This window comes from Pogoniulus pusillus, chromosome 8, assembly GCF_015220805.1.
Source record: "Pogoniulus pusillus isolate bPogPus1 chromosome 8, bPogPus1.pri, whole genome shotgun sequence".
Lineage (NCBI taxonomy): Eukaryota > Metazoa > Chordata > Aves > Piciformes > Lybiidae > Pogoniulus > Pogoniulus pusillus.
The window spans coordinates 37,711,807-37,737,901 of record NC_087271.1 but is presented as its reverse complement, the minus strand read 5'-3'; the positions used below and the strand labels follow the sequence as shown (position 1 = coordinate 37,737,901).

At 49.2% G+C, this 26,095-nt stretch overlaps 1 protein-coding gene across 1 annotated transcript in view; it reads left to right on the top strand.

Moving 5' to 3' along the window:
- Positions 1–26,095, top strand: part of LAMC1 (laminin subunit gamma 1) — a 91,839-nt gene that overhangs the window by 41,671 nt on the left and 24,073 nt on the right. The window contains exons 2-8 of the mRNA XM_064148086.1: positions 14,592–14,896; positions 19,233–19,363; positions 21,402–21,568; positions 22,647–22,835; positions 25,059–25,176; positions 25,273–25,371; positions 25,476–25,612. Of these exons, the coding sequence (XP_064004156.1) occupies positions 14,592–14,896; positions 19,233–19,363; positions 21,402–21,568; positions 22,647–22,835; positions 25,059–25,176; positions 25,273–25,371; positions 25,476–25,612 (1,146 nt within the window). The remainder of the gene's footprint in view (positions 1–14,591; positions 14,897–19,232; positions 19,364–21,401; positions 21,569–22,646; positions 22,836–25,058; positions 25,177–25,272; positions 25,372–25,475; positions 25,613–26,095) is intronic.

The following is a 26,095-nucleotide window of genomic DNA, read 5'->3' as shown; positions in this document are numbered from 1 at the left end:
GTCTGGATGATCTTGAAGGTCACTTCCAACTTGGCTGATTCTATGAATAAAGGCCACCTGAATGGAAGGAGTTTAGATCTTCAGAAAACCGTCCTAATGTAGGTATCCAGTTGAGGTGTTATGGAGCCTGATGAAAAGCAGATTTGGCTCTGATTTAGTCTGTGAATGAAGCCACATACTACAGATTTTGCAGCTGGAAGTTTTAAGAAGCCTGGAGTTAGTCTTGTTTTTGAAGGGTCAGCAGAGGGCATCCAGTTTCATATTCTTTATGGTATTCCAAAGTAATCTTGCAGAGTTGCTTGTGTGAGAAACTGATCATGCTGAGGCATGCTGCCTCCTCAAGTATGTGTGTTTTTCTTCTAAGAGGAATAGTCACTGTGTTTAGTAGGTCATGGAATCGTTAGGGTTGGAAAAGACCTTTAAGATTGTGTCCAACCAGCTACCATGACTATGAACAATATCCTGAAGCTGCAGCAGTGTGCACCTGCAGCCCAAAGGGCCAAACAGATCCTGGGCTGCAGCAGAAGAAGTGTGGCCAGCAGGTCAAGGGAGGTTATTCTCCCCCTCTACTCTGCTCTGCTGAGACCCCACCTGGAGTACTGCATCCAGTACTGGAGCTCCTGTTCCAAGAGGGCTGTGGAGATGCTGGAGTGTGTCCAGAGAAGGGCCAGGAGGATGCTCAGAGGGCTGCAGCAGCTCTGCGGTGAGGACAGACTGAAAGAGCCAACTCTGGAGCTCCTGTTCCAAGAGGGCTGTGCAGTCTGCAGAAGAGGAGGCTCCCAGGTGACCTTCTTGAGGCTTTCCAGGATCTGAAGGGGACTTACAGAAAAGCTGGGGAGAGGCTTTTGAGGCTGTCAGGGAGTGACAGGACTGGGGGGAATGGAGCAAAGCTGGAGGTGGGGAGATGAGGCTGGACATGAGGAGGAAGTTGTTGAGCATGAGAGTGGTGAGAGGCTGGAATGGGTTGCCCAGGGAGGTGGTTGAGGCTCCATGGCTGGAGGTGTTTAAGGCCAGGATGGATGAGGCTGTGGCCAGCTTGATGTAGAGTAGGGTGTCTCTGCCCATAGCAGGGGGTTTGGAACTGGCTGCTCCTTGTGGTCCCTTCCAACCCTGACTGATTCTATGGTTCTATTCTTTGACATCTGCACACATCTTGAACATCTTTAGGGGTGGTGACTCCACCTCCCTGAGCAGCCTGTTCCAATGCCTGACTACTTTTTCAGGAGAGAAATTGTTCCTAATATCCAACCTAAACCTCCCCTGGCCCAACTTCAAGCCCCTTTCCTCTTGTCCTATTGCTAGTTACTTTGAAGAAGAGACCAACACCAGCCTCACTACTACCCTTTGTGTGTCTCTGGACAGATGATGTGGAGGAACATGAACTTGTGGAGTTGAGTGTTGAATACACCTTCGTAACTTCCACAAGCATTTGCAGTTTGTGCAGTTTGGTTTCCAGAGGCAGAGTTGAAGGCACATCCAAGCTGTTACTTGGGAGTTCAGAACCAGAGTGCAGCTCTCTCTCTGCTTCAAGCCACATTTGGAAGAGCTTTGCTTCTGGCTTTCCAAAACATATTTGGAACATAACTCAGTGGCAAGCTTTGTTTTGGAAGTGGCCTCGCTCCAGCAATGGATGAGAAAGTAAAGCTGTTGTGTGGGTGGGTGGCTGAAAATGGTCCATATGGATGCTGTTGCAGTTTGTGCTTCATAAATAATGGCAGTTGGTCCATAAGCCTCTAATCGACTGGAAATGCATTAAAAGATAGCGTGAAGGCACTCAAACCGCTACTTCAAGTCCTCAGCAGTCAGTCAGGAGGGGCAGGAGATTGCTCAGTGGGGAAAGGAGCTGTGCAACATGAAACTCTGGGCTTCAGATGTGCTGGAAGTTAGTTTTCTTGAATGTATATTGAGGAATGTGGAGCTCCTTAAATCCTTGAGAAAAGAAAGCTGCTCTGTCTGCAGCGGGGCCAGGTGATGGATGCTAATGGCAACAGGATTGCTTCCAAATAGCTGCCGTGTTCATTAGGGCATGTGGCTGAAAAAAGAGCTGTGGCTGGTGAGTGGGAGGTGGAAGGGCAGGGGCAGGAGGGAGATGAAACCATCAAAATTCCAGAGAATTCAGTGTTTTGTGTCAGGAACGCTTCTGGCCTCTCCATGCCTGCAGAGCCAGCAGTGTAGGAGCCAGTCTGGAAGGTCACCTTGCTCCCAGAGCTGCTGAAGCAGTCACTGCTCAGAGTGCTGGTGTAGAGTCCTATCACTTAATTTGTTCTTAATTAGGCTGAGCAACATAGACTGTGTGTGTTTTTGATATCTTACTCAGATAGGAGCCAAGCCAAGCATTGAAGCTGCTGTGGGCTATGAGCACATGTGGAGGAGGGGGAGGAGGGTGAGTAGGGCAAGTGCTGCCTTTCAACAGGCAGGGGAAAGGCTTCAAAATACCATTTTGTAGAAGCTTGTGGGTAATCATGAGAGATGAGGCCATGGAGCTAGGAGGAGAGGCAGTGCTCTGGTGGGAGCTGGCGAGCCTCCCTGCCAGGAGTGCTGGGGCTGGAGTGAAGGGTGTCTGACTTCTCACCTGTGTGCACAGACACCTTCCACAATCACTTTCAGGCTGCATTTGGCCAGGATGTTTTGACTCTGGTCATTTGGATTTGCTGAACTTCAACTGAAACATCTCATTTACTCAAATAGTGAGCTCAGTTTTGGGCTCCTCACACTCCATACTCTTATAGTATCCAGAGAAGGGCAGCAAAGCCAGTGAAGGGTGTGATGGAGAAGTCTGGTGACAGGCTGCTGAGGGAACTGGGCTTATTCAGCCTGGAGAAAAGGTGGCTCATTGCCCTCTACAACTTCCTGGAAGAAGGTTGGAGTAAGGTGGGATTTGGTCTCTTCTTCCATCTACCAGGTGACAGTCTCTCCTCCCAGACAACCAGCAATAGAACAAGGGGACAGAGTCTCAAGTTGTGGCAGGGGAGGTCTAGGCTGGATGTGAGGAGGAAGTTCTTCACAGAGAGAGTGATTGGCATTGGAATGGGCTGCCCAGGGAGGTGGTGGAGTCGCCATCCCTGGGGGTGTTCAGGGGAAGACTGGATGAGGCACTTAGTGCCATGGTCTAGTTGACTGGCTAGGGCTGGGTGCTAGGTTGGACTGGATGATCTTGGAGGTCTCTTCCAACCTGGTTGATTCTATGATTCTATGACCCTGCCTCCTGAACAGGAGAGTTCAGCAGGGGCCCCGAAGATGCTTAAGGGACTAGAGCATCTCTGTGAGGAGGAAAGGCTGAGAGACCTAGGACTGGTTAGCCTGGAGAAGAGCAGCCCAGGAGGAGATCTGATCAGTAGCTAAAGGGTGAGGGGAAAAGAGGATGAAGCTAGACTATTTTCAGTGGTTCTCAGTGACAGGACAAGGGGCAGTGGGAACAAACTGGAACTCAGGAGGTTTCATCTGAAGATGAAGAGAAGATTCTTTCCTGTGAGCATGCCGGAGACCTGGAGCAGTCTACCCAGAGAAGTTGTGGTGTCTCCTCCTCTGAAGAGATTCCAAACCCACCTGGCCATTGTGATCCTGGGCAAGCTGCTGTGGTTGGCTGTGTTAGCAGGAGGCTTGGGCTAGATATCTTCAGAGGTCCCTTCCAACCCCTCCCATGCTGGGTTTCTGTGAAACAATGATTTCTTGCTAATTACCCTGCCTTCTCTTGCTGATAGTGAAAGGCAAAGATGTCTTCCTTTGCCTTCTCTGGAAAAACAAACTCTTTAGATCAATACTTCTTAAGAATGATTTCATTTCTTTGGTAAACCCCCAGTTTTGGGAGAGTAAACTCCCATCTTTTTGTAGTCCTTCAGTTGGAGGAGTCTCTTGGTTTCACCTGTTTGCTGTGTACAGGCCATGGAGCACCTTCTGGACGTTAGTTGCATGCGGATGAACTTTCCAAGGCTCCTGATCCACCACAACCCAGATCCCACTCACCTTGGTGCCAATGCTAGCTGCAGGAGGCAGCTCTGCTGTCCAGACACCTGAATGCACTGGAGCCCTCCCCAGAGAGACCTGTGGAGTCCTTGATCATCCCTGATCTGGCCACATTTGCCAAGTGTAAAGTGCCTTTTTAAAACGAGCTTTTATCATTTGTGCTGAAAAAGGACTTTGAGGCTTCCTGTGCAGATTTTGTGTTGTATATGGGATCTTTCCAGTCCCTGGTGAATAAACACAGCTGGCTGTTTTGGGAAAGAGATTTAACATCTTTGCATCCAAGCTGTACAAATAAGGCAGCAAGCTGGGATGAGTTACTGGACCACAGTTTCTGACTTTTACACCGATTTAGGGGCGAGCAAATGAAGAAAACCCTGCATCTCTTTGGAGGCTGCCTTCAGCTCATGAAGGGGAAAAAGAAGTTTCTCCTCCTCTCCCCTCACCCCCCCTCTTTGGAAACATGACTAGAACAAGCAGCCTCAATGACTTATCAATGTTGGGTTATCATGCAGTAATTTACTGGGCAGCCTTTGGCTGTCCAGAGCCGCCCACGCGTGCGAGTCAATGGTGCCTTTGTTCGGGAGCGCTGGAAGAATGCATGATCTAATGGGGTGGTGGGAGTTCGCCTGTGTTCCAACTCACTCAAGGTTGTGCTCATTTCCCCCTGTGTCCCAAACTCATTTCCTTCCTCCTTCTTTGTCTTGGTACAAGAGCCCAGAAAAAGCAACCCATATTTATCTCTGTTGGGCTCTCTTGAAACCCAGGTGCCCGTCTGCGGTGGAGCTCTGCGTGCCAAAATCTGTGGCTTGGTGGTGCGTGGTTTGTGGTGGGGTCGTTCATGGGATGTGTGTATAAATCTCCAGGCTCTTTAGGTGAGCACAAGAAAATAGAGCTAAGGGTTTTTATTGCTAGTTTGTGTTACCCTACTGACCACTACTCAGCATTTAAGAGCTGTCATCCGTGCTCCTCTGTGGAGTTATTTCCCCAGTGAAGATCGTCAGACAGCGGAAATCCTTGGTTTTCATTCTTCAGATGCTGGATACTCTGTTTGCTTGTGCAATACTCATGCTTTCAACTTCCTCCTCCACATTTTTTCCCAGAAAAGCTAGGGTGTAGTTGTAAGGACATTTTGCTCTGAAACTACAACAGTTTCTTGCTTTCTGTCACAAGTTTGGCTTTTTCGTGTGCGTGTGATGCAAGCGACATAACTTACTGCTTATGTGTCTTGCAGGTGTTGGGCTGCTGTTGTTGAACAGACCTTTTCATTCCAAAAGAGCAAATTGCTCAGAATGTTTCTCTCTCTACTCCTCTCCTTCAAAGCACTGTCCTGCTTTGTTGCCCATCTGCATGCTGAAAATCTTGTCCAGCTCCACAGGATGGGATAACTCAATTCGCATTAAGTATTCCCCTCTCACCTGCAGCCTCTGTGCTCCCAGAGGGAAGTGTTTAGGAGGGGTTCTAGCATGAGGCTGAACTAAATATCACAGTTGCTGAGGACTTGGAGTGCTTGGCTGACTCAAGAAGCTGTGAGCAGTCTTCAGCAAGATCCTGTGAACCAAGTGAGGTCTGTGTGTTGACATCAGCGTTTGCATCCTTTGCAATTCACTGGTCTTGGGGGATTCTACTATCTGCTACCCTTTGTACATGGTGGTAATGTAAGAGTGGGAGATGCTGCCTCATGCTGTCACCAGCAGCTCTTTAGTTTGCCAGAGAGTAGCAGATGAGGGACCTGGGACATTTTAGTCTGGAGAAGAGAAGACTGAGAGGGGATTTAATCAGTGTTTATAAACACCTGAGGGCTGGCTGGGGGGGGACAGACGACAGGCTCTGCTCACTTACTCCCTGGGATAGGACAAGGAGCAATGGGTGTAAGCTGCAGCACAGGAGGTTCCAGCTCAACACAAGGAGGAACTTCTTTCCTGTAAGGGTCCCAGAGCACTGGCACAGGCTCCCCAGAGAGGTTGTGGAGTCTCCTTCCCTGGAGGCTTTCAAGGCCTGTCTGGATGTGTTCCTCTGTGATCTGTGCTAGATTGTGTAGTCCTGCTCTGGCAGGGGGGTTGGGCTTGATGATCTCCTTGGGTCCCTTCCAACCCCTAACATCCTGTGAGCCTGTGATAGAGGAGGATCTACATTATTATCATCTTTAAGAGATTCCTTTAGAATAAATTCCAAACTAATTAGGCACTACAGAATTTTTGCCCTGATGACTTCTGCTACTTACAAATCCAGAGAGAAAATGGAAATCTGTAAAACAGGAGTGGGATGCTTCCTTTCTGGCAAATAGGTAGTTTGTGAGCTCCTGAGGACAGCTTCCATTTCCTAAGCATCTCATAAAACACCTGAAGTGTGTCTGGAGGCAGCAAAGTTGGTCTGTCTGCTTATAGCTGGTCCAGCATTGTACTAGTGGTGGGGAGAGTTGATGGTTCAAGAAGGGCCAGAGTTGAGGCAGGAGTTAGGACAAGCTAGATGAATGGTATGGGGCACATTCCAGTCTAGTAAACTGGGAAAGCTGGCCTTTATTCCTGGGAATGGTGGGGAGCAAAGTGGGAGTTGCTTGTTTTCTGGCCTGTCACTGTGTGATGGAAACAAAATCCAGTAACAAACTAGTAAGTAAAGATGCTGATATTTTGTACTGGTTTATGCTCAGTTATCTTAACCTTTGTTTAAAAATAGGTTGTCAGCAGGTACCTGTGTGAGGGGGAAAAAAAGGCAGAGTGCAGAAGAGGTGGTGTGACTTCATCCCACGTGCAGGGAATGTGAGTGGACCAGTAATCATAGAATGTTAGGGGTTGGAAGGACTTCTGGAGAGCGAGTCCTGTGCCAAAGCAGGATCACTTAGGGCAGGCCACACAGGATCACATCCAGGTAGGTCTTGAAAGTCTCCGGAGAAGGAGATTCCACAACGTCTCAGGGCAGCTTGCTCCAGTGCTCTGTCACTCTCACAGTAAAGGAAACTGGCACCTCCAGTTTGTACTTGTTCCTTGTCCAATAGGACTCTCCACAACTGAAAAAGACCTTGGCACCTTCATCGTGACACCTACACCTCAGGTGTTTATAGACCTTGATAAGATGCCCTCTCTTATCCGGGGGAGGAGATCTTATCCCTTGATAAAATCCTTATCAAGGGATAAGGATCTTCTTCAGACAGTCCCAGGTCTTTCAGTCTTCATTAGGAGAGGTGTTCAGGTCCTTTAATCATCCTTGTAACTGTCTGTTGGACTCTCTCCAGCAGATCCCTATCTCTTGAGCTGTGAAGCCCAAAACTGGATGCAGTATTGCAGATGTGGTCTCAGCAGGGCAGAGCAGAGAGGGAGGAGAACCTTCTAAGACCTGCTGGACACACTTTTGTTGATGCACCCGAGGTCACTATTGTCCCTCTTGGCTACAAGGACACACTGCTTCACATAATGAAGGAGTCAAGTGTCGTCTGGGCTTATCTCTTGCAGGCATCTGCTCACAATCCAGTGCTTCTGGTCAGCCTGCCAGCTGGCGAGACCTTTTGCTGATGTAAATTATCCATCCGTTCTGAGGGGCCTGCAATACAAGGAGGCCTTTTGTGTGGAGGCAAAAATTCCTAACTTGAGGGGAAAGGGAGGAGTTTCTGAAGATCTAAATAGCATTTGCTTACATTTTTCTGGCCTATCTTTATGGTGTTGAGCATGCAGCATTTCCTGGGATCCAGGAGAGAGCGATAAACCTGCTGAAGAAGGACTTAAATTGCTGGTGACATCTGGTAGCTGTGCTCAACCCTATACTGAGAGCAGGTTGTTGCAGGGACTATCCCCTGTGCTGAACAATGGTGAACGTTTCCAGGCTGCTTGCTCCTCAGTTCAGTTCATAATTGCAGTACTGGTAGAGAGTAGCTGAAGATGAGGCAGCAGTGTGCCCAGGTGGGCAGCAGAGCCAATGGCATCCTGGGCTGGCTCAGGAGCAGTGTGGGCAGCAGGACAAGGGAGGTTCTTCTGCCCCTGTGCTCAGCACTGAGTAGAGCACCTTGAGTGCTGTGTCCAGTTCTGGGCTCCTCAATTCAAGAGAGATGTTGAGGTGCTGGAAGGTGTCCAGAGAAGGGCAATGAAGCTGGTGAGGGGCCTGGAGCAGAGCCCTGTGAGGAGAGGCTGAGGGAGCTGGGGGTGTGCAGCCTGCAGAAGAGGAGGCTCAAGGCAGAGCTCATTGCTGTCTACAACTACCTGCAGGGAGGCTGCAGCCAGGTGGGGTTGGTCTCTTCTGTCAGGCAAGCAGCAACAGAACAAGGGGACAGAGTCTGAAGTTGTGGCAGGGGAGGTCTAGGCTGGATGTTTTTAGGAAGTTGTTGTCAGAGAGAGTGATTGGCATTGGAATGGGCTGCCCAGGGAGGTGGTGGAGTCGCTGTGCCTGGAGGCGTTCAAGGAACGTGTGGACAAGGCACTTTGGCACATGGCTTAATGGCCACGGTGGTGTTGGGTTGATGGTTGGACTCTGATCCTGGAGGTATTTTCCAAGTGAAACACTCAATGGTTCTAAAATGTGTCAGGTTGCACTGCCATGGTCGCTAATTACCTTTGTGCTAAGTACCTTCTATAGCAGCCATCTGCAGTCCTTCCTGCTAAGCAGACCTGCCGCTGCTCAGTACACAGAGGGAAATAGTATCTGATACTTGACACTATCAGACACTTCTAAGCCAAACCGAGTTCGAAACAATTAGCAGTTTCTAGGAACAGGAGAACAAAGACTTTTTGTCTTCCCAATGAACCGTTCCCAGCTGCCTTTCACCTGCTTCTTGCTGTTGCCGTTTCGCACAGCCTAGCAGTAGAGGTTTATTTAGCCCTGCCAAACTTGAAAGCCACCTGGGCGGATGGTCTTTGCTAGGAAAAAAGGCTCTGCAGCCTCGAAGAGCTCTGCGAGCTGCCAGGCTGCTAGGCATAGCTTTTAGGTAGGGTATGAACAGTGGGGGAAACACGTTTGAACCCTGTGGCAGCTGCTCCTGGGTAAACTCCATTGTCGGGCAGTGTTTGGCCAGGCTGATACGGGGCGAGCACACAGCCTCTCTCTGTGCCTTAACTGCATTCCTCTTTAATGCCATTAGCAGGATTTCTCGAGTGGTTACTCTGCTGGCTGAAATGAATGTCCTTTTTCACCCGGGCTCTTGGGTCAGGTGGGTTGTGAATGCATTTCCTTTGGCCTGCTGTGTAAAAGCCAAGCTGGGAAAAGGAGGGTTCCTTTCCATTTGGCACAAGGGATTTTCTGTGGGGAACGCTTCGGTGCTGTCTGTGCGTGTTGTGCCTCTTCAGCTGGGCTGGGGTCTTTGCAGGGAGCTGGCAGAGACTTTGCTGGGGAGCAGGCACTGGAATCCAGTTACAGTAGAGAGGGGAAGAATAGTTCCTTGCCAGGATGTGTGAGCTGAGACCTGGCCTTTCTGCTGGAGCAGCAGGCTGTGTGTGGAGTCAGAGCACATGCCTGGCCACCTCTTCCCTCCCAGGAGTCTCTCAAAGTGCTTCCTCCCCAAAATTCTCTTGGTGAAGCCTGAGTGGGCTTTTTGCTCCAGGCTAGAGTGACACAGTGCAAGTAGAACACCAGCTGCCCCAAGTCCAAGCAGCAGAGCATTCTTAGAATCATAGTCAGAGTTGGAAGAGATCACAAGGATCATCTCATTCCAACTTCCCTGCCACAGGCAGAGACACCCTACCCTAGAGCAGCCTGGCCACAGCCTCATCCAGCCTGGCCTTAAACTCCTCCAGGCATGGGACCTCAACCACCTCCCTGGGCAACCCATTCCAGCCTCTCACCACTCTCCTGCTCAACAACTTCCTCCTTATGTCCAGTCTCAGTCTCCCCACCTCCAGCTTTGCTCCATTCCTCCTAGTCCTGTCCCTACCTGATAGCCTAAAAAGTCTCTCCCCAGCTCTTTTTTGTAGCCCCCTTCAGATCCTGGGAAGGCCACAAGAAGGTCACCTCAGTGCCTCCTCTTCTCCAGCCTGCACAGCCCCAACTCTTTCAGTCTGTGCTCACAGCAGAGCTGCTGCAGCCCTCTGAGCATCCTCGTGGCTCTTCTCTGGACACACTCCAGCATTGCTGCATCCCTCTTGGGCTCCAAAACTGGCTGCAGAACTCTAGGTGGGGTCTCAGCAAAACAGAGTAGAGAGGGAGAATCACCTCCCTGGCCCTGCTGGCCACACTTCTCCTGATGCAGCCCAGAAGATCAACCAGAGCCTGGGCTGCAAGTGCACACTGCTGGCTTATGTTGAGCTTCTCACCCACCAACACCCCCAAGTCCCTCTCCTCAGGGCTGCTCTCACTGCCCAGCCTGCATTTGTGCTTGACACTTCATCTGCCTTCATTTAATTGAATGATTTCCATGCTGTTTGCTCTGGCTTACTTTATCCTCTCTTGACTCATGGAGTGGCTGCCCTTGCCTCATGCCTTCGCTGTTCTCACTCGTCATAAAATTGCCCAAAGTATTCCCACCAGGGCAGACTTCCATCCTCACATTTTGCTTCATTTCAGCACAAAGCTCAAGGAAAACAGTCTCATTATGCTAGTGACAGTTTTATTAGTGACAAAACCATATTAGCAGGTTTGTTTTCAGTTGCTAACCCATCCAAGGGTGAAGTTGGTGAAGTTCTCAGGCCCTGGCAAGTTGCAGGTCAAAGTGATTGTTAGGGTTTTCCTGTAGAAAAATGAGTCATTTGCTTCTGGAGCTCTTTGCCTTCATGCAGAGAAGATGGATGGGGAGTTTATCATAGAATGGCATGGACTGGAAGGGTCATTAAAGGTCATCTGGTTCCAACCAACTGCCATGGGCAGGGACACCACACCTCCTATTAGACCAGGCTGCTCAAGGCCCTTGGGTTTGAAAAAAGATATTTGTGCACATCTGGTCTCTTGGTTTGTGTGTGGTGTGCTCACCCTGAGTTCCTGAGGGAACTCTTTACCTTTTGAAGCATACTTTGCCTTCAGTGAGGAACTCCCTCCTTGAAAGGAGACCGTGTACCAGGAGAATGGGAAACCTGGGGGGCTCTGGTTTGTACATGTGGTGTCTCCTCTTGCCTTGCATTGAGATTCAGAAGAAAAATGCTTCCAAATAAATGGAAGCAGGATTAATCTTTTGTGTTGAGTGGTGGGGGGAGGGTACACTAAAGCTGCATTACACTGGTGTTGGTCCTTTAGAGTTTCTAACTCATAGAATCATAGAATCAACCAGGTTGGAAGAGACCTCCAAGATCATCCAGGCCAACCTAGCACCCAGCCCTGGCCAATCAACCAGACCATGGCACTAAGTGCCTCAGTCAGTCTTTTCTTGAACACCTCCAGGGACAGTGCCTCCACCACCTCCCTGGGCAGCCCATTCCAATGCCAATCACTCTCTCTGTGCAGAACTTCCTCCTAACATCCAGCCTATACTTTCCCTGGCACAACTTGAGACTGTGTCCCCTTGTTCTATTGCTGGTTACCTGGGAGAAGAGGCCACCCCCCCACCTGGCTACAATGTCCCTTCAGGTAGTTGTAGACAGCAGTGAGGTCACCCCTGAGCCTCCTCTTCTCCAGGCTTCTTGAGGAAGCAGTTTGGCAGTAATAGTGTGATTGCTTCCACTTGTCTTCTGTGTGTAAGAAGATGGTGTTCAATCACTTGACCCTGAACCAAGGGCATGCTACTGCTGAGCAGGAGGCAGATTATTACAGAATCACTTCATTTGGAAAACACCTCAAAGATCATCAAGTCCAAGCATCAGCCCAGCAGCACCACCATGGCCATTAAACCACATCCCAAAGTGCCACACCCACACATTTCTCGAGCACCTCCAGGGATGCTGACTCCACCATCTCCCTGGGCAGCCTGTTCCGCTCATTCAGTGAAGCCTGCGAGTGCCTGGCTGCCAGTCTTGCTCTTAGGTCACCTGTAACTTCTCATGTCATAGCAATGGGAAAGGATGTTTTGTGGGAAGCACTGGGAGGGCTGCATCTGCACAATATCACAGTGGCCTTGCATGTCATGCACAGATAATACTTCTTGGTAGGTTGGGCTCTTGACTATCTTTGGCTTTGAAAGCAAGATTGTTCTTTATTTGCTTAAGGTTTTTTGGATGCTTTGTGTCATGGTTTTTGCTCCATTATTTTTCTGATATGTTGATTTCTAGCCTCTTTGCTGTGTTTCATCTGCTACTTTTTGTGTTTCCAGCAGCCTGGAAGGAAAAAGGTTCCTCTCTTGCTCTGGCTTGATTTCCCATTGGAATGGGCTGCCCGGGAAGGTGGTGGAGTCACCATCCCTGGAGGTGTTGAAGCCAAGCCTGGCTGAGGCACTTAGTGCCATGGTCTGGTTGACTGGACAGGGCTGGGTGCTAGATTGGACTGGCTGAGCTTGGAGGTCTCCTCCAACCTGGTTGATTCTATGATTCTATCTCATGCAGACTGGTCCCAGTTTAACCAGTGGGCAGCCCATGAGCAAGAGCTGCAGTTCATGGCCTGATTCACTGCCATCAGGTTTTTGTGTGTGCTTTGAGACCCACACTGTTCTTGTCACCTGGTGCCACCTGGTCTGCTGTAACTTGTGAAGAGAGCCACTCTTGAGCAAGTGCAAAGCCTCATGTTAAAAATTAACATGCTGGAGTTAATAGATTTTCCAAGTTGAGGTTAAATCCATGTGACTTCTATAGGCAGACAAAACCTGTTTCTCAATGAGCTGAAACTCTTCTAGCAGGTTGTTTTTTTAGGCAAGCAAGGGACCAGTGAGGGCTGCAACCTCTCCTTAGAGCAGTGATTTTCTTGGAGGTGGTGGGAGCATAAAAGAGCGTGACGGGGACTGAACAGCCAGGAATTTGTGCCACACAAGCCTCATGTTGTTTCAGCAAGTTCCCTACGTGCTCCAGGGTGTCCTGATTGTACAGAGCCTGCTTGCTGAGGTGGAGCAAGAACAGCTGGCACACAGCTGGCAGGCACGCAGAGGAAGTGTGCTGTGGCCCTCGTCCCCTCGGGGGTGTGAATCCCCCAGGCAGTTGTTTTACCTGCTAGAGATTAAATGCTCAAGTCCTTGGAGAGGAATCTGTGCGGGAGGACATCTGCTGGTTGCCCCAAACCTGTTACCACATGAATAGAATCATAGAATCAACCAGGTTGGAAGAGACCTCCAAGCTCATCCAGCCCAACCTAGCACCCAGCCCTGGCCAATCAACCAGACCATGGCACTAAGTGCCTCAGCCAGGCTTTGCTTCAACACCTCCGGGGATGGCGACTCCACCACCTCCCTGGGCAGCCCATTCCAATGCCAATCACTCTCTCTGCCAACAACTTCCTCCTAACATCCAGCCTAGACCTCCTCCAGCACAACTTGAGACTCTCTCCCCTTGTTCTATTGTTGGTTGCTTGGGAGAAGGCAGGAGGGGTGAGGGAGGTGGGTTTACACTTTTCCTAGGGGAGGGAGAGTATGGTTACTGTGTCAGTTCTTACATTTCCATCTCAGAAGTGTCATGGTGAATTCAATCATATTGCCTAGGAAACATAAACTTTGTTTTGCCTTTCCCAGGGGATGAGTAGAAGGTGTGCTCTGTAGTCCAGTGCTGGAAGAAAGGCTTCCAGAGAAGTGGAAAGTTTGGGATATTGTCTGTTTAGGGAGCATTTAGAGGTACAAGCCAGGCTCTACAGTCTCTCTGGTAACAATTTTTCTCCCATAAATCAATCTGCAAAATAAATACTGGGTAACTTGGACAGGGCCTTAGACAGGCACAGACTGTTCATGGATCTGCTGGAGAGGGTCCAGTGCAGGGCTATGAGGATGATGAGGGGACTGGAGGGCCTTAGGAGGAGAGGCTGAGGGACCTGGGACTGTTTAGTCTGGATAAGAGAAAACTGAGAGGGGATTTAATCAATGTTTATAAACATCTGGAGGCTGGTCAGGAGTGGGGGGACAGGCTCTGCTCACTGCTCCCTGGGACAGGGCAAGCAGCAATGGGTGTAAGCTGCAGCACAGGAGGTTCCACCTCAACACAAGGGGGAACTTCTTTCCTGTAAGGGTCCCAGAGCACTGGAAAAGGCTCCCCAGAGAGGCTGTGGAGTCTCCTCTGGAGCCTTCCAAGGCCTGTCTGGATGTGTTGCTGTGTGATCTGTGCTAGATGGTGTGGTCCTGCTGTGGCAGGGGGGTTAGACTCAATGATCTCCTTGGGTCCCTTCCAAGCCCTAATATCCTGTGATTCTATGATCTCATGTAACCGGTCATCTCTTGGGGTAAGAACACCTTTGGTGATGTCTACAGAAGAGAATTGCATCACGAGATGTTTGGTTGCACAGAGGTTTGTAGGTCTGTTTATCTACTTAGCCTACCCTCAACTTCTGTTCCTTCCTTTGTCTTTGCTGGGAGACATAGTTCAGAGGGCTGGAAGAGAGAAGTCTGCTGCTACTGGGCGCTGCTCGTCCTGCCGGCTAGCTCTAGAAGAGATGTTTCTTCCAAAGAGAGTATTGCAGCACAGCTCTTTCTGAGCTGAGTATCACAGTATCATCAGGGTTGGAAGAGACCTCACAGATCATCAAGTCCAACCCTTTACCACAGAGCTCAAGGCCAGACCATGGCACCAAGTGCCACGTCCAGTTCCAACACTCCTGCCATGCCCAGGGCCACCCTACCGTAGAGCAGGCTGCTCACATCTTTCTTCTCTCCTCTCCAGGAAAGGCCTTTGACATCACCTACGTGCGCCTCAAGTTCCACACCAGTCGGCCAGAGAGCTTTGCCATCTACAAGCGCACCAGGGAAGATGGCCCTTGGGTGCCCTACCAGTACTACAGCGGCTCCTGCGAGAGCACCTACCGCAAAGTCAATCGGGGCTTCATTCGCACTGGGGAGGATGAGCAGCAGGCCCTCTGCACGGATGAGTTCAGTGACATCTCCCCCCTCACGGGTGGGAACGTGGCCTTCTCGACGCTGGAGGGTCGGCCCAGCGCCTACAACTTCGACAACAGCCCTGTGCTGCAGGTACGTGAGCAGCAGCTGAGTCTGCCTGTCAGCCGCTGGGCATGCTGCCTTCGTGCTGGCTGAGGGCTGCACTGTGCCACTTACACGTTGAAAGGAGCTTGCAGCTGGAATCATAGAATCAGCCAGGTTGGAAGAGACCTCCAAGCTCAGCCAGTCCAACCTAGCACCCAGCCCTGGCCAATCAACCAGACCATGGCACCAGGTGCCTCATGCAGTCTTTTCTAGATCACCTCCAGGCATGGTGACTCCAGCACCTCCCTGGGCAGCTCATTCCAATGCCAATCACTCTCTCTGACAACAACTTCCTCCTAACATCCAGCCTAGACCTCCCCTGGCTCAACTTGAGACTGTGTCCTCTTGTTCTGTTGCTGCTTGCCTGGCAGCAGAGACCAACCCCACCTGGCTACAGCCTCCCTTCAGGGAGTTGTAGATAGCAATGAGCTCTGCCCTGAGCCTCCTCTTCTGCAGGCTGCACACCCCCAGCTCCCTCAGCCTCTCCTCACAGGGCTCTGCTCCAGGCCCCTCACCAGCCTTGTTGCCCTTCTGTGGACACCTTCCAGTAGGGATGGACAACCCAAAGAGATGCTGTTGAAGGAAGAGTTAAACTCTTGACTAAGTTTATGGTACAACAACCAGCAAAACTGGTTTCAGTGAGGATGATTTGCCCTTGGTTGTCAAGGAGATCTTCAGAGGATGGGTGCAAATCTCTGCCTGCTTAGAAAGCAGCTGTGGGCATTTTCATGTTGTTTTAGACATAGAATCATCCAGCTGTGGGGCAAAGGGAGATTCCAGGGGACTTCTCAGACCTCTGGGTGTAGAATGGTTTAGAGTGGCAGGAACCTCAAGGATCATCCAGTTCCAACGCCCTTCCATGGACAGGGACACCTCCCACTGGAACAGGTTGCTCAAGGCCTCGTCCAGCCTGGTCTTGAACACTTCCAGGGAGGGAGCAGCCACAACCTCCCTGGGCAGCCTGTGCCAGTGTCTCACCACCCTCACTGGAAAGAACTTCTTCCTAACATCCAGTTTACATCTCCCCTCTGCCAGATTCAAACTCATTACCCCTTGTCCTGTCATTACAAGACCTTGTCAGTAGTCCCTCCCCAGCCTTCCTGTAGGTCCCCTTCAGATACTGGAAGGCTTCCTCGAAGCCTTCTCCAGGCTGCAGAGCCCCAACTCTTGTAGCCTGTCCTCACAGCAGAGCTGCTGCAGCCCTCTGAGCATCTTCATAGTCTCCTCTGGACTGGCTCTAACACTTTCATGTCCTTCTTGTGCTGGGGGCTCCAGAACTGCACACAGAACTCCAGGTGGAGTCTCAGGAGAGCAGAGTAGAGGGGTGGAATCCCCTGCCTTGCCCTGCTGCCCACACTGCTCTTGCTGCAGCCCAGCACACGGTTGCTGTCTGGGTGGCACTCACACTTCAGGCTCATCACAGTATCACCAAGGTTGGAAGAGACCTCACAGATCATCAAGTCCAACCCTTTACCACACAGCTCAAGGCTAGACCATGGCACCAAGTGCCACGTCCAATCCTGCCTTGAACAGCCCCAGGGACGGCGACTCCACCACCTCCCCGGGCAGCCCATTCCAGTGTCCAGTGACTCTCAGTGAAGAACTTTCTCCTCACCTCAAGCCTAAGCTCATGTTGAGCTTTTCATCACCCCAGACCCCCAGGTCCTTTTCCTCAGGGCTGCTCTCAGCCATGCACCATCCAGCTTGGACCTGTGCTTGGGATTGTGCTGACCCAGGTGCAGGACCTTGCACTTGGCCTTGTTGATTGTCATGAGGTTTGCCTAGGCTCACCTCTCCAGCCTGTCCAGGTCCCTTTGGATGGCATCCCTGCCCTCTAGCAAGTCAACTGTGCCACATGAGGAAGGTAAAACTGACTTAAATATTTGAGGCATCTCTGTGTGTGTGTGTTTTGCACACAAAAATTTAAGAAATGTGAGATACTCTAAACAAACAAAAGGTTATTGGAAACCCTGAGCTGTTTCTCTTCCCCATGTGCTGGGGCAGGGAGCGTGGGGTGTGTATTACCTCTTACAGGCAGCTTGCTGAGGGGCTTCAGTCAGGGCTGTTATGCTGTTAGCATTCACTGTGCCAGTTGCCAGTGGTCAGGAGCACAGTGGGAGCACCACTTCATCTGATTTACTTGACTTTTTCTGACAAGCTTGAGGACTTCTCCAGCTTATAATGCATCAAGGAGTAAACCTGTGGGGTTTGCCCTGCCAGGGCTTATCTCTGTGATGGTTTGGGTGTTACCCACCCCCACACTTTGGAAATCACCCAGACTAGTCTCAGCGGCTATGGAAATTGAATGAAGCTTTGTATTTACAGCTCAGCACAGTATCATAGAATCATAGAATCAACCAGGTTGGAAGAGACCTCCAAGATCAGCCAGTCCAACCTAGCACCCAGCCCAAGTCAATCAACTAGACCATGGCACTAAGTGCCTCATCCAGGCTTTGCTTCAACACCTCTAGGGATAGTGCCTCCACCACCTCCCTGGGCAGCCCATTCCAATGCCAGTCACTCTCTCTGACAATAACTTCCTTGTAACATCCAGCCTAGACCTCCCCTGGCACAACTTGAAACTGTCCCCCCTTGTTCTGTTGCTGGTTGCCTGGCAGAAGAGCCCAACCCCACCTGGCTACAGCCTCCCTTCAGGTAATTGTAGAAAGCAATGAGGTCAAGCTTCTTCCATTTGAAGCTATTTTCCTGTTCTGAGAAGCCTGCTCTCCTCGAGGCTGAACCACTCCTGCTCTTTCATCCTCTCTACACAGGAGAGGTGCCTCCAGCTCTGTGATCATCTTTGTGGCCCTATCTGGATCCTCTGTAACAGTCTTCCCTTTCCTCTTAGAGCAGCAAGAGTACAGTGACACATGAGTGCCCAGCAGGCTTAGGGCTCTCTGATCCCCAGGCAGCAGGCAGGGGAGCAGAATCTGGTGGGAGTCACTTCTGTGAACAAAAATAAAGATTAATGGGAAAAGGAGAAGAACTCCTGAAATAGAAAAGAACCAGTTTGATCACCTTGTTGGTGTAAGAAGGAGTCTAATCATTTAGGTGAACAGGGAGCTCTCAAGTTAGTGATATGGTGTATAATGTTCTGATAAGCTTCTCTAAGTAGGGAATGGAGACCTGAAGTGGGTCTCCTAAAATACCTACAAACGTCTGGCATTGCTGTTCAGAACTGAAGGAAAGGTGTGCTCTGTGCTCAGCATTCCCAGTGTTTGTAATTCCATAAATCTTATGAGGAGCTTACTTATCAGTAAGTCCTTTGAGGAGTGGCTGAGGGAGCTGGGATTGTTTATTCTGGAGGAGACTGAGGGGAGACCTCATTGCTCTTTACAGTTACTTGAAAGGAGGATGGAGTAAGGTGAGGATTGATCTCTTCTTCTTAGTAATGTGATAAAATGAGAGGAAATGACCTGAAATTCTGCCAAGGGAGATTTAGGTTGGATATTAGGAAAAGATTCTTTGCTCCAAGAGTGGTCAGGCAGTGGAACAGGCTGCCCAGGGAGGTGGTGGAGCCATCGTCTCTGGAGTTGTTCAAGGAACGTGTGGACATAGCACTTTGGGATGTGGTTTAATGGCCATGGTGGCCTTAGGTTGATGACTGGACTCAGTGATCTTAGAGGTGTTTCTCACTTGAAACAATTCTGTGGTTCTGTGATTCTTACTATGCTAGCTAAGCAGTGACACAGCTCAGCACAGTTGTACACACACACAGATGGCCAAAGGAAAGTGGCATTGCAGACAAAACCCAGGAGGCACTGGTGGTGTGGAATCTGGTGGCAAGGAGGGCAGGGTACTCTGGTGAAGATGTGTGTAAATACTGTGAAGAGCTCTTGTGTTGTAAGGCAAATCTGTCTCTTTTGCTTCCTCAGCCTCATTACTCTGTCTGTGTCTCTTCACCTGGTGGTGTATGTCTGTGGACAAATATGCCCTAAAGCTCTTCCTGTTCATGCCACATAGCTTTGCAGGGCAGCTGTGGTCAGATGGATGTGTGCTGTTAGCATGATTGCTTAATTGCCTCCACTGAGCTTCTTGCTGGAGAGGTTACCCACTGCTTCCTAGGTGAGAGCAGTCCCCATGTGCAGAGGCATGGGAAAGAGTACCCAGAGAGGAGCAGGACTTGGAAAAACAAGCCAAACCCAAGAGGATATGTTGTAAGTCCTCTTGGGCAGGACATGGGAGCTTCTGAGGTGTAGAGAGGAGAACAATGAGGAAGGAACATGCTGAATGCTGAATAGCTTTGTGAGTCCAACTGCTAATGACACAACATGGTCAAGAGGGTGTTTGATGTTTAATCTGATGGCATTTCTGTCTCCTCCAGGAATGGGTGACAGCTACAGATATTAGAGTGACCCTCAATCGTCTGAACACCTTTGGAGATGAAGTCTTCAATGACCCCAAAGTTCTCAAGTCTTACTACTATGCAATTTCTGATTTTGCTGTGGGTGGTAGGTAAGTAGACAAGAAACTTCTGTACTCATTTAAAGGTTTTGGTCACTAGAGTGCTTTAAAGACTTCAGTTGTGCTGATGTGCTACCGCTAGGCTCTGGTCATTATTGACTGTCCTAAACTCAAAATGCAGTCAAATGAATCTTGGCAAGCTTGCCTTATCCTGTGGATAAACCCTTGTGGGTATAATTGCAGGACAGGCAGAGTTTGAATGTATTTATTCTTTTTTCCCTTGAGTAGCTCAAATATTGAAGTGATTTGGGAGGGTGAAGGGTGGAAAGAGTGACAAAAACATTCGACATTTTTCTGTCCTTCACTTTGTGTGTTTTTTACTGTGTTAGCAATTTTCTTTTCCTGTACCTGTAGAGTAACACAGTAGAAAATCTCAGTGCCTCTGCTTTACATCTCTTTTAGGGAGGCATCTCCTAGGAACATCTGAAGCTTTGGACAATGTCATAGAATCATAGAATCATAGAATCAACCAGGTTGGAAGAGACCTCCAAGATCATCCAGTCCAACCTAGCACCCAGCCCTATCCATCCAATTAGACCATGGCATTAAGTGCCTCATCCACTCTTTTCTTGAAGACCTCCAGGGACGGTGCCTCCACCACCTCCCTGGGCAGCCCATTCCAATGCCAATCACTCTCTCTGCGAAGAACTTCCTCCTAACATCCAGCCTATACCTCCCCTGGTACAACTTGAGACTGTGTCCCCTTGTTCTATTGGTGATTACCTGGGAGAAGAGGCCACCCCCCACCTGGCTACAATGTCCTTTCAAGTAGTTGTAGACAGCAATGAGGTCAGCCCTGAGCCTCCTCTTCTCCAGGCTAAACACCCCCAGCTCCCTCAGCCTCTCCTCATAGGGTTTGTAATGTCATGGTTGTCCACAAGCTCCTTTTGCCAGCACATGTTGTAGAACGCTTAAATCTGAGATTGTTGATCATAAGCTGTTTGCATAACCAGAGCTGAGGCCAGAAGAGTTTTTGGACTGTTTGCAGAGAACTCCCCTAAGACTGGGATTTGAGAACATGGGGATTTGCAGTGGCTGCACCACCATACTCTGGAGGTCCCTGGGCACCTGCATTAGTCACCTTTGTGCTGTGTCATTTCTTACTGGTACAAGCACATCGCCAGTGTGCGTGCCTTCTGGACTGTCACGAGAGAGGAGTTATGGAGAATATATTAACCTAAAGCAAATAACATCTTTACTTCTGCTCAACTTACTCTATTTCAGTGACAGACTGTGAAAGGGATGGTTGATGTTCTCACATTTCCAAATGCCTAACTCAAACATGCTACACCTCTTTGATTCATAGAGTGGTTTGGGCTGGAAGGGACATTTAAAGGTCATTTAGTCCAACCCTGCTGCAGTCAGCAGGGACATCTGCAACTAGAGCAGGTTGCTCAGAGCCCCATCCAACCTGACTGTGAATGCTTCCAGTGATGGAGCATCCACAGCTTCTCTGGTCAACCTGTTCCAGTGTCTCCCCACTCTCATTATTGAACTTCCCTTCATTAGATGTTAGGAGGAAATTGTTGGCAGAGAGAGTGATTGGCATTGGAATGGGCTGCCCAGGGAGGTGGTGGAGTCACCATCCCTGGAGGTGTTCAAGAAAACCCTGGATGAGGCACTTAGTGCCATGGTCTAGTTGGTTGGACAGGGCTGGGTGCTAGGTTGGCCTGGATGAGCTTGGAGGTCTCTTCCAACTTGGTTGATTCTATGATTCTATGTCTGATCTAAACCTACTATCTTTCAGTTTAGAATCATTGCCCCATGTCCTGTCATTACAGGCCCTGGTAAAAAGGCTCTTTCTGTTTCTTGTAAGCTCCTCTTCAGATACTGAAAGATCTCAGTAGGGCCTCCCTGGAGCCTCCTCTTCTTCAGGCTGAACAGCAGCAGATGTGTTGTCAGTTTTATTACGACCTTTGCTGTTGTCTCATCTCAGATTTTCAGATCTGGGCTTTGGTTTTGGAGTTGCTCTGCGCTTCACCTGGATCCCTGCAGTTTAAATACCTGTTCTTTGTCTCTTGTCAACCAGGTGCAAATGCAACGGGCATGCCAGTGAGTGTGTGAAGAACGAGGTCGGGAAGCTGGTCTGCAACTGCAAACACAACACCTTTGGGGTCGACTGTGAAAAGTGCCTTCCCTTCTTCAATGACCGTCCGTGGAGGAGAGCGACGGCAGAGAGTGCCAATGAATGCTTGCGTACGTGTGGCCACGCTTGAGAGGAAAGCCTCTCAGAGGTTGGGTCTTCTGCCTCTCTTGGCATGCAGGTGCTGGCCCTGCCTGGTTGTCTCAGTGGCAGTTAGCCAGTGTTAAGCACAATTGTGCTGGTTTTCAGCAGAGATTTTGCAGAGCTGTTCATCATTTCGCTCCTGTCCTGTAGGAGCTTTCTGATAGGTCCCTAGAGTGTTATCTCCTTTTTGGGGCAGCATAGGTGTTACTTTGGTGAGAGGGACGTGCCACAAAAATCTACAGGCATGTACTTTACTGCATTTAGTGTACTGGACTACCACCGACCTTCAAAAAGTTCATTTAGCATCCACTCATTTCCTCTTTTATTTGAGTTAGTGGTTTTCACAGTTGCTTGTTGAGTATTTCATCCAATTTTGAGGCTGTTGCAACAGTTCTGATCCCCAAATGTGTATCTCTGTGACTGAAGGCCAGCTTAGTTTGTTTGGGTTTGTGTTGCAGACCACGGCTTCTGGTAGTTTACTTTATGGGGAAGCTTTTTAGATAGCAAAGCTTTCTTCCTGTCTGACCTCTGGGTGTGTTGATGGGTCCCAGCTGTCTGGTCAAGACCCATAGCTTCTTCAACAGGCCAGTGAAACCCATGTCTCGTGCTTTCTGGACAGAGAGGATTTGTAATCTAGGGGGGAAACACTCCCCAGAGCATGAAATCAGCCTTGCTGTTATCTTCTCATGCTCGTTTGCATGATAGAGATCAGGAGGGCAGCATTTCAGCTGCAAATGGCAGCCTGAAGAGGAAAAACGTAGGTTAGAAAATGCTGTTTTTCTCCTTGGATGTAGCTGAGAGTGGTTTTGAGAAGCCCATTTAGCCCCTGTAGCTTTACTTTCCCCTGCCTGTGTTTGACTATCACAAAGCCATGCTTCCCCCTTTTTGCTTCTCATCGGGTGATCTGTGCGTGGCTCTCAGGATGGTTAAAGGCTTCTGCTCCAGCTCCTCTGCAGTTTTCCATCAAGCTCTGTGTAGTGAGTCTGGTGGCTGCAGGGCCTGTCTGACCCCTTGTGCTCTTTATTGATGGTACCCTTGTCTTTACAGCTTGTGACTGCAACGGGAGGTCGCAGGAGTGCTACTTTGACCCTGAGCTGTACCGCTCCACGGGCCACGGGGGCCACTGCGTGGGGTGCTCGGATAACACCGATGGTGCCCACTGCGAGAGGTGCAGGGACAGCTTCTATCGCCTGGGCAGCGAGGAGGGATGTCTGCCCTGCAGCTGCAACCCTGTCGGTAAGAACCCAGCAGCAAACACTTCTGCTTGCAAGCTCCCCTGCACAGAAGCTTGCAGTTCTCCTGGTTAGACAGTTAAGTGCAAAGTGCAGGGTGGAAAGTTCATAAGATCATCCAGTCCAACTATTACCAAACTCCACCAAGACTGGAGCTAAACCACATCCCTCAGCACCATCTTTCTGGCTTTTAAACATCTCCAGGCTTCCTGGGCAGCCTGTTCTGGTGTCTGAGAACCCTTTCAGTGAAGAAACCTAACCTGTACCTCTCTGGGGCAACTTGAGGCCATTTCCTCTCATCCTGTCTCTTCTTACTAATGACAGGAAACCAACGCTTACCTTGCTCCAAACTTCTTTCTGGTGGTTTTGTGTTTACTTTTTCTTTTCCTTTTTTCCTCCCTATGTAGGAAATGTTTACTGGGTTGTACTTTGGTTTAAATTACCCTTGCATCTAGCTGGAGTCAGGATGGCAAGGGCAGACAGTTCTGCTGCATTTGCTCCTTCTGAAATAGATAATTTTCTTTTTTGGGGTGGGGGAGGGTATTCCTTTTGGGTTTTGTTTTGTTTTCCACTGTGTATGTGTTACCCTGAGCACTCCCAGCACTAAAGAGCTCATTTAAATTCTTAATAAACAAGACGATGTGAGGAGATATTTCTGGAAGTTAATCATACTGAAGAATTGTAGTGAACCTCAGCTGAATCAGTTTCTCCTATGGAGTATCCAAGCACTATAAATACAAACCAGTGAAACCTTTAACACAAAAAGGGGTGGGGGTGAGAAAAATCAAAGTAAACTCCAAATACGTAGTTAAAAACCTTAAAAAATAAATAATTAAAGCCCAGAAGGACAACATTCTGGCAGGAGAACAAATCTTTTTGTAGTCAAGGGAACACTTGACCTGTATAGTGATCCTATAACTGCACAAGCCCATAGCAAATGAGAGGGGAAGGCGACAAAAGGGTAGCAAGATAGTAAGATGTGATGTGAGGTTCCAAAATAGAGTAGCTGGAATAAGTAATTGCTTGCAGCACGGCCTAATAGCAGCCAGCAAGAGGTCTGGCAGGGTATGTCTCCTGTCTAATTTGGTCAGAGAGTTGCACAGTTGTGACATTTTTGACCAAGAAAGGCCTCTTTGTTCCTCTGCTCTAACAGGTCCTCGTGTCAGACCTTATTTTAAGAGGGATGAGGGTTGATGTCAGCTGAGTGGGTCCAGAAGCAGGGAGGTGACCTCTCAGGTCTTTATAAAGCCCTCCAAAAATTTGTCCTTAATTTAGCCATCAGGACACACTGGCACCCTGGGTGCATTTGAAACCCCTGCATAGGTTTAGGTTGCTATTTTTATTTTACCTCCCAAGTATTGTTTTTTCTTAAATAATCCCAAGTGGGACTGCAAAGGGGATCTAAACTTTGGCTTGTGAAGGTTTTGTGAGTTCTTCTGTCCAGCTTAATCATTTTGTAACTCTTCTCTTCATTCTAATCATCTGGTGTGGGCTGATGTGGAAAGAAGCAGCTATTTCTGTACATTAATATACTTTGAGCAATTAACTCTTGCAGTGCTGGCAATACTGAGGCTGTTTGCTGAGTCAGTGCTTGGGAGAAAGCATTTTGTCTGCCACAGATGTAAAAGAAACCTGTTTTGGTTTTTGTGCAAGTCCTCTTGATCAGAGCAGTAATCCCCAAAACGAGGGTTTTGCTCAAGGGTTTGTTAGGCATAGCAGTGGCACATGCAGCCTTGCTCCAAGGAGGTGGTTTAGTCTTCAAATCCACCTTTAGAACCAAGGGAGGAAATAGAAGGTTGAAAGGGAGAGATCAGGATATCCCCTGATAAAGAGGAGATGGTGATTATGGAGAACACAGGGGATCCAAGGAATAAAATCTCAGACATGCTGTGCTGCAGGGTAAAATGGGCATGGACTTGGAGACATGCAAAGGTAGCACTGAGGACAAACCAGGAATAGTAATGAGATTGCAATGCCAACTGTATACATAAGAAGGCTGGCAGAAAGACATCTGTCTTTTGGAAGGCTAGGTAATGATTTAGCATCTCTACAGCTCCTAAGGCAAAAAGTGCCTCTGAGCTACAGGCAGTCCCTAGGTAAGCTGTCAAGCTGTAAGCTTGAAGCTGTGTGTCTTCCTTTCTTTCCCTGTGTTTCTTGCCCATTGTGCAAAGCAGGCTGATAGAGCTGGGTGAGTCTGCTGAAGTCTCTGTTCCTACTCTCCCCACAGGCTCCCTCAGCACGCAGTGCGACAGCTACGGCCAGTGCAGCTGCAAGCCCGGCGTGGTGGGTGAGAAGTGTGATCGCTGCCAGCCAGGTTTCCACTCCCTCTCCGAAGCTGGGTGCAGGTAAGGGGGACTTCTGCTCTCCAGAATTAAATCTAGGTGTTATTTCACTTTCTCTGTGTGGCTCTTAATGCTTATTTTCTCTCCTTACTCTCTCAGGCCCTGTTCTTGTGATCTGGCTGGCAGCACAGGGGAGTGCAACGTTGAGATGGGCCGGTGTACGTGCAAGGACAACGTCGAGGGCTTCCACTGTGAGAGGTGAGTTTCACTTCCCGTGGCTGCGTTTCAAGAATGAGAAACATCCAAGTGACGGCCTGGAATGAGCATCAAGGAAATTAATTCTCTTTCCTTCACATCCTCAGATGCAAACCTGGATTTTTCCACCTGGATTCCTCCAATCCCAGAGGCTGTACCCCCTGCTTCTGTTTTGGACATTCTTCAGTCTGCACCAATGCCATTGGCTACAGTATATACAGCATCACCTCTGACTTCCAATTTGGTAAAGTAGGACCTTCCTTTTCATCACAGGTTGAGCTGTAGGCTCAAGTCAGAAGCCATTCAAAAAAACCTTCCCTTTCCTCTCCGTGCAAGACCACAAACCTTGGGCAGATAGAACAGGCATTTCTCTCTGAGGAGTGCTGAGTTAACTCTTAAGTTTCTAGGAACTTCCATGTCTGCAGTTCACTTCTTCATCTAGGGAGGAATGAATTTGCAGCCCTGGCCTTGGGCACCTGGCACTAATGTACACCACACAGGTGCAACTGGGAATTGCAAATATAAGGAGCTTGGAAGAGATGCTGGCAAAGGAAGCATTTCCTCAGCTTTAGAATCAAATCAAGAGTTTCTGACAGGATTATAATCACTTTAGATTTGGTGTTTACACAGTTTCTGATGTAAGTCTGTAAGCTCAGCAACAATCTGCTTTTCATACGGTTTCTATTGTTTGCATGTTTTCATGCTGCCTAGCATGAAAGAACACCTC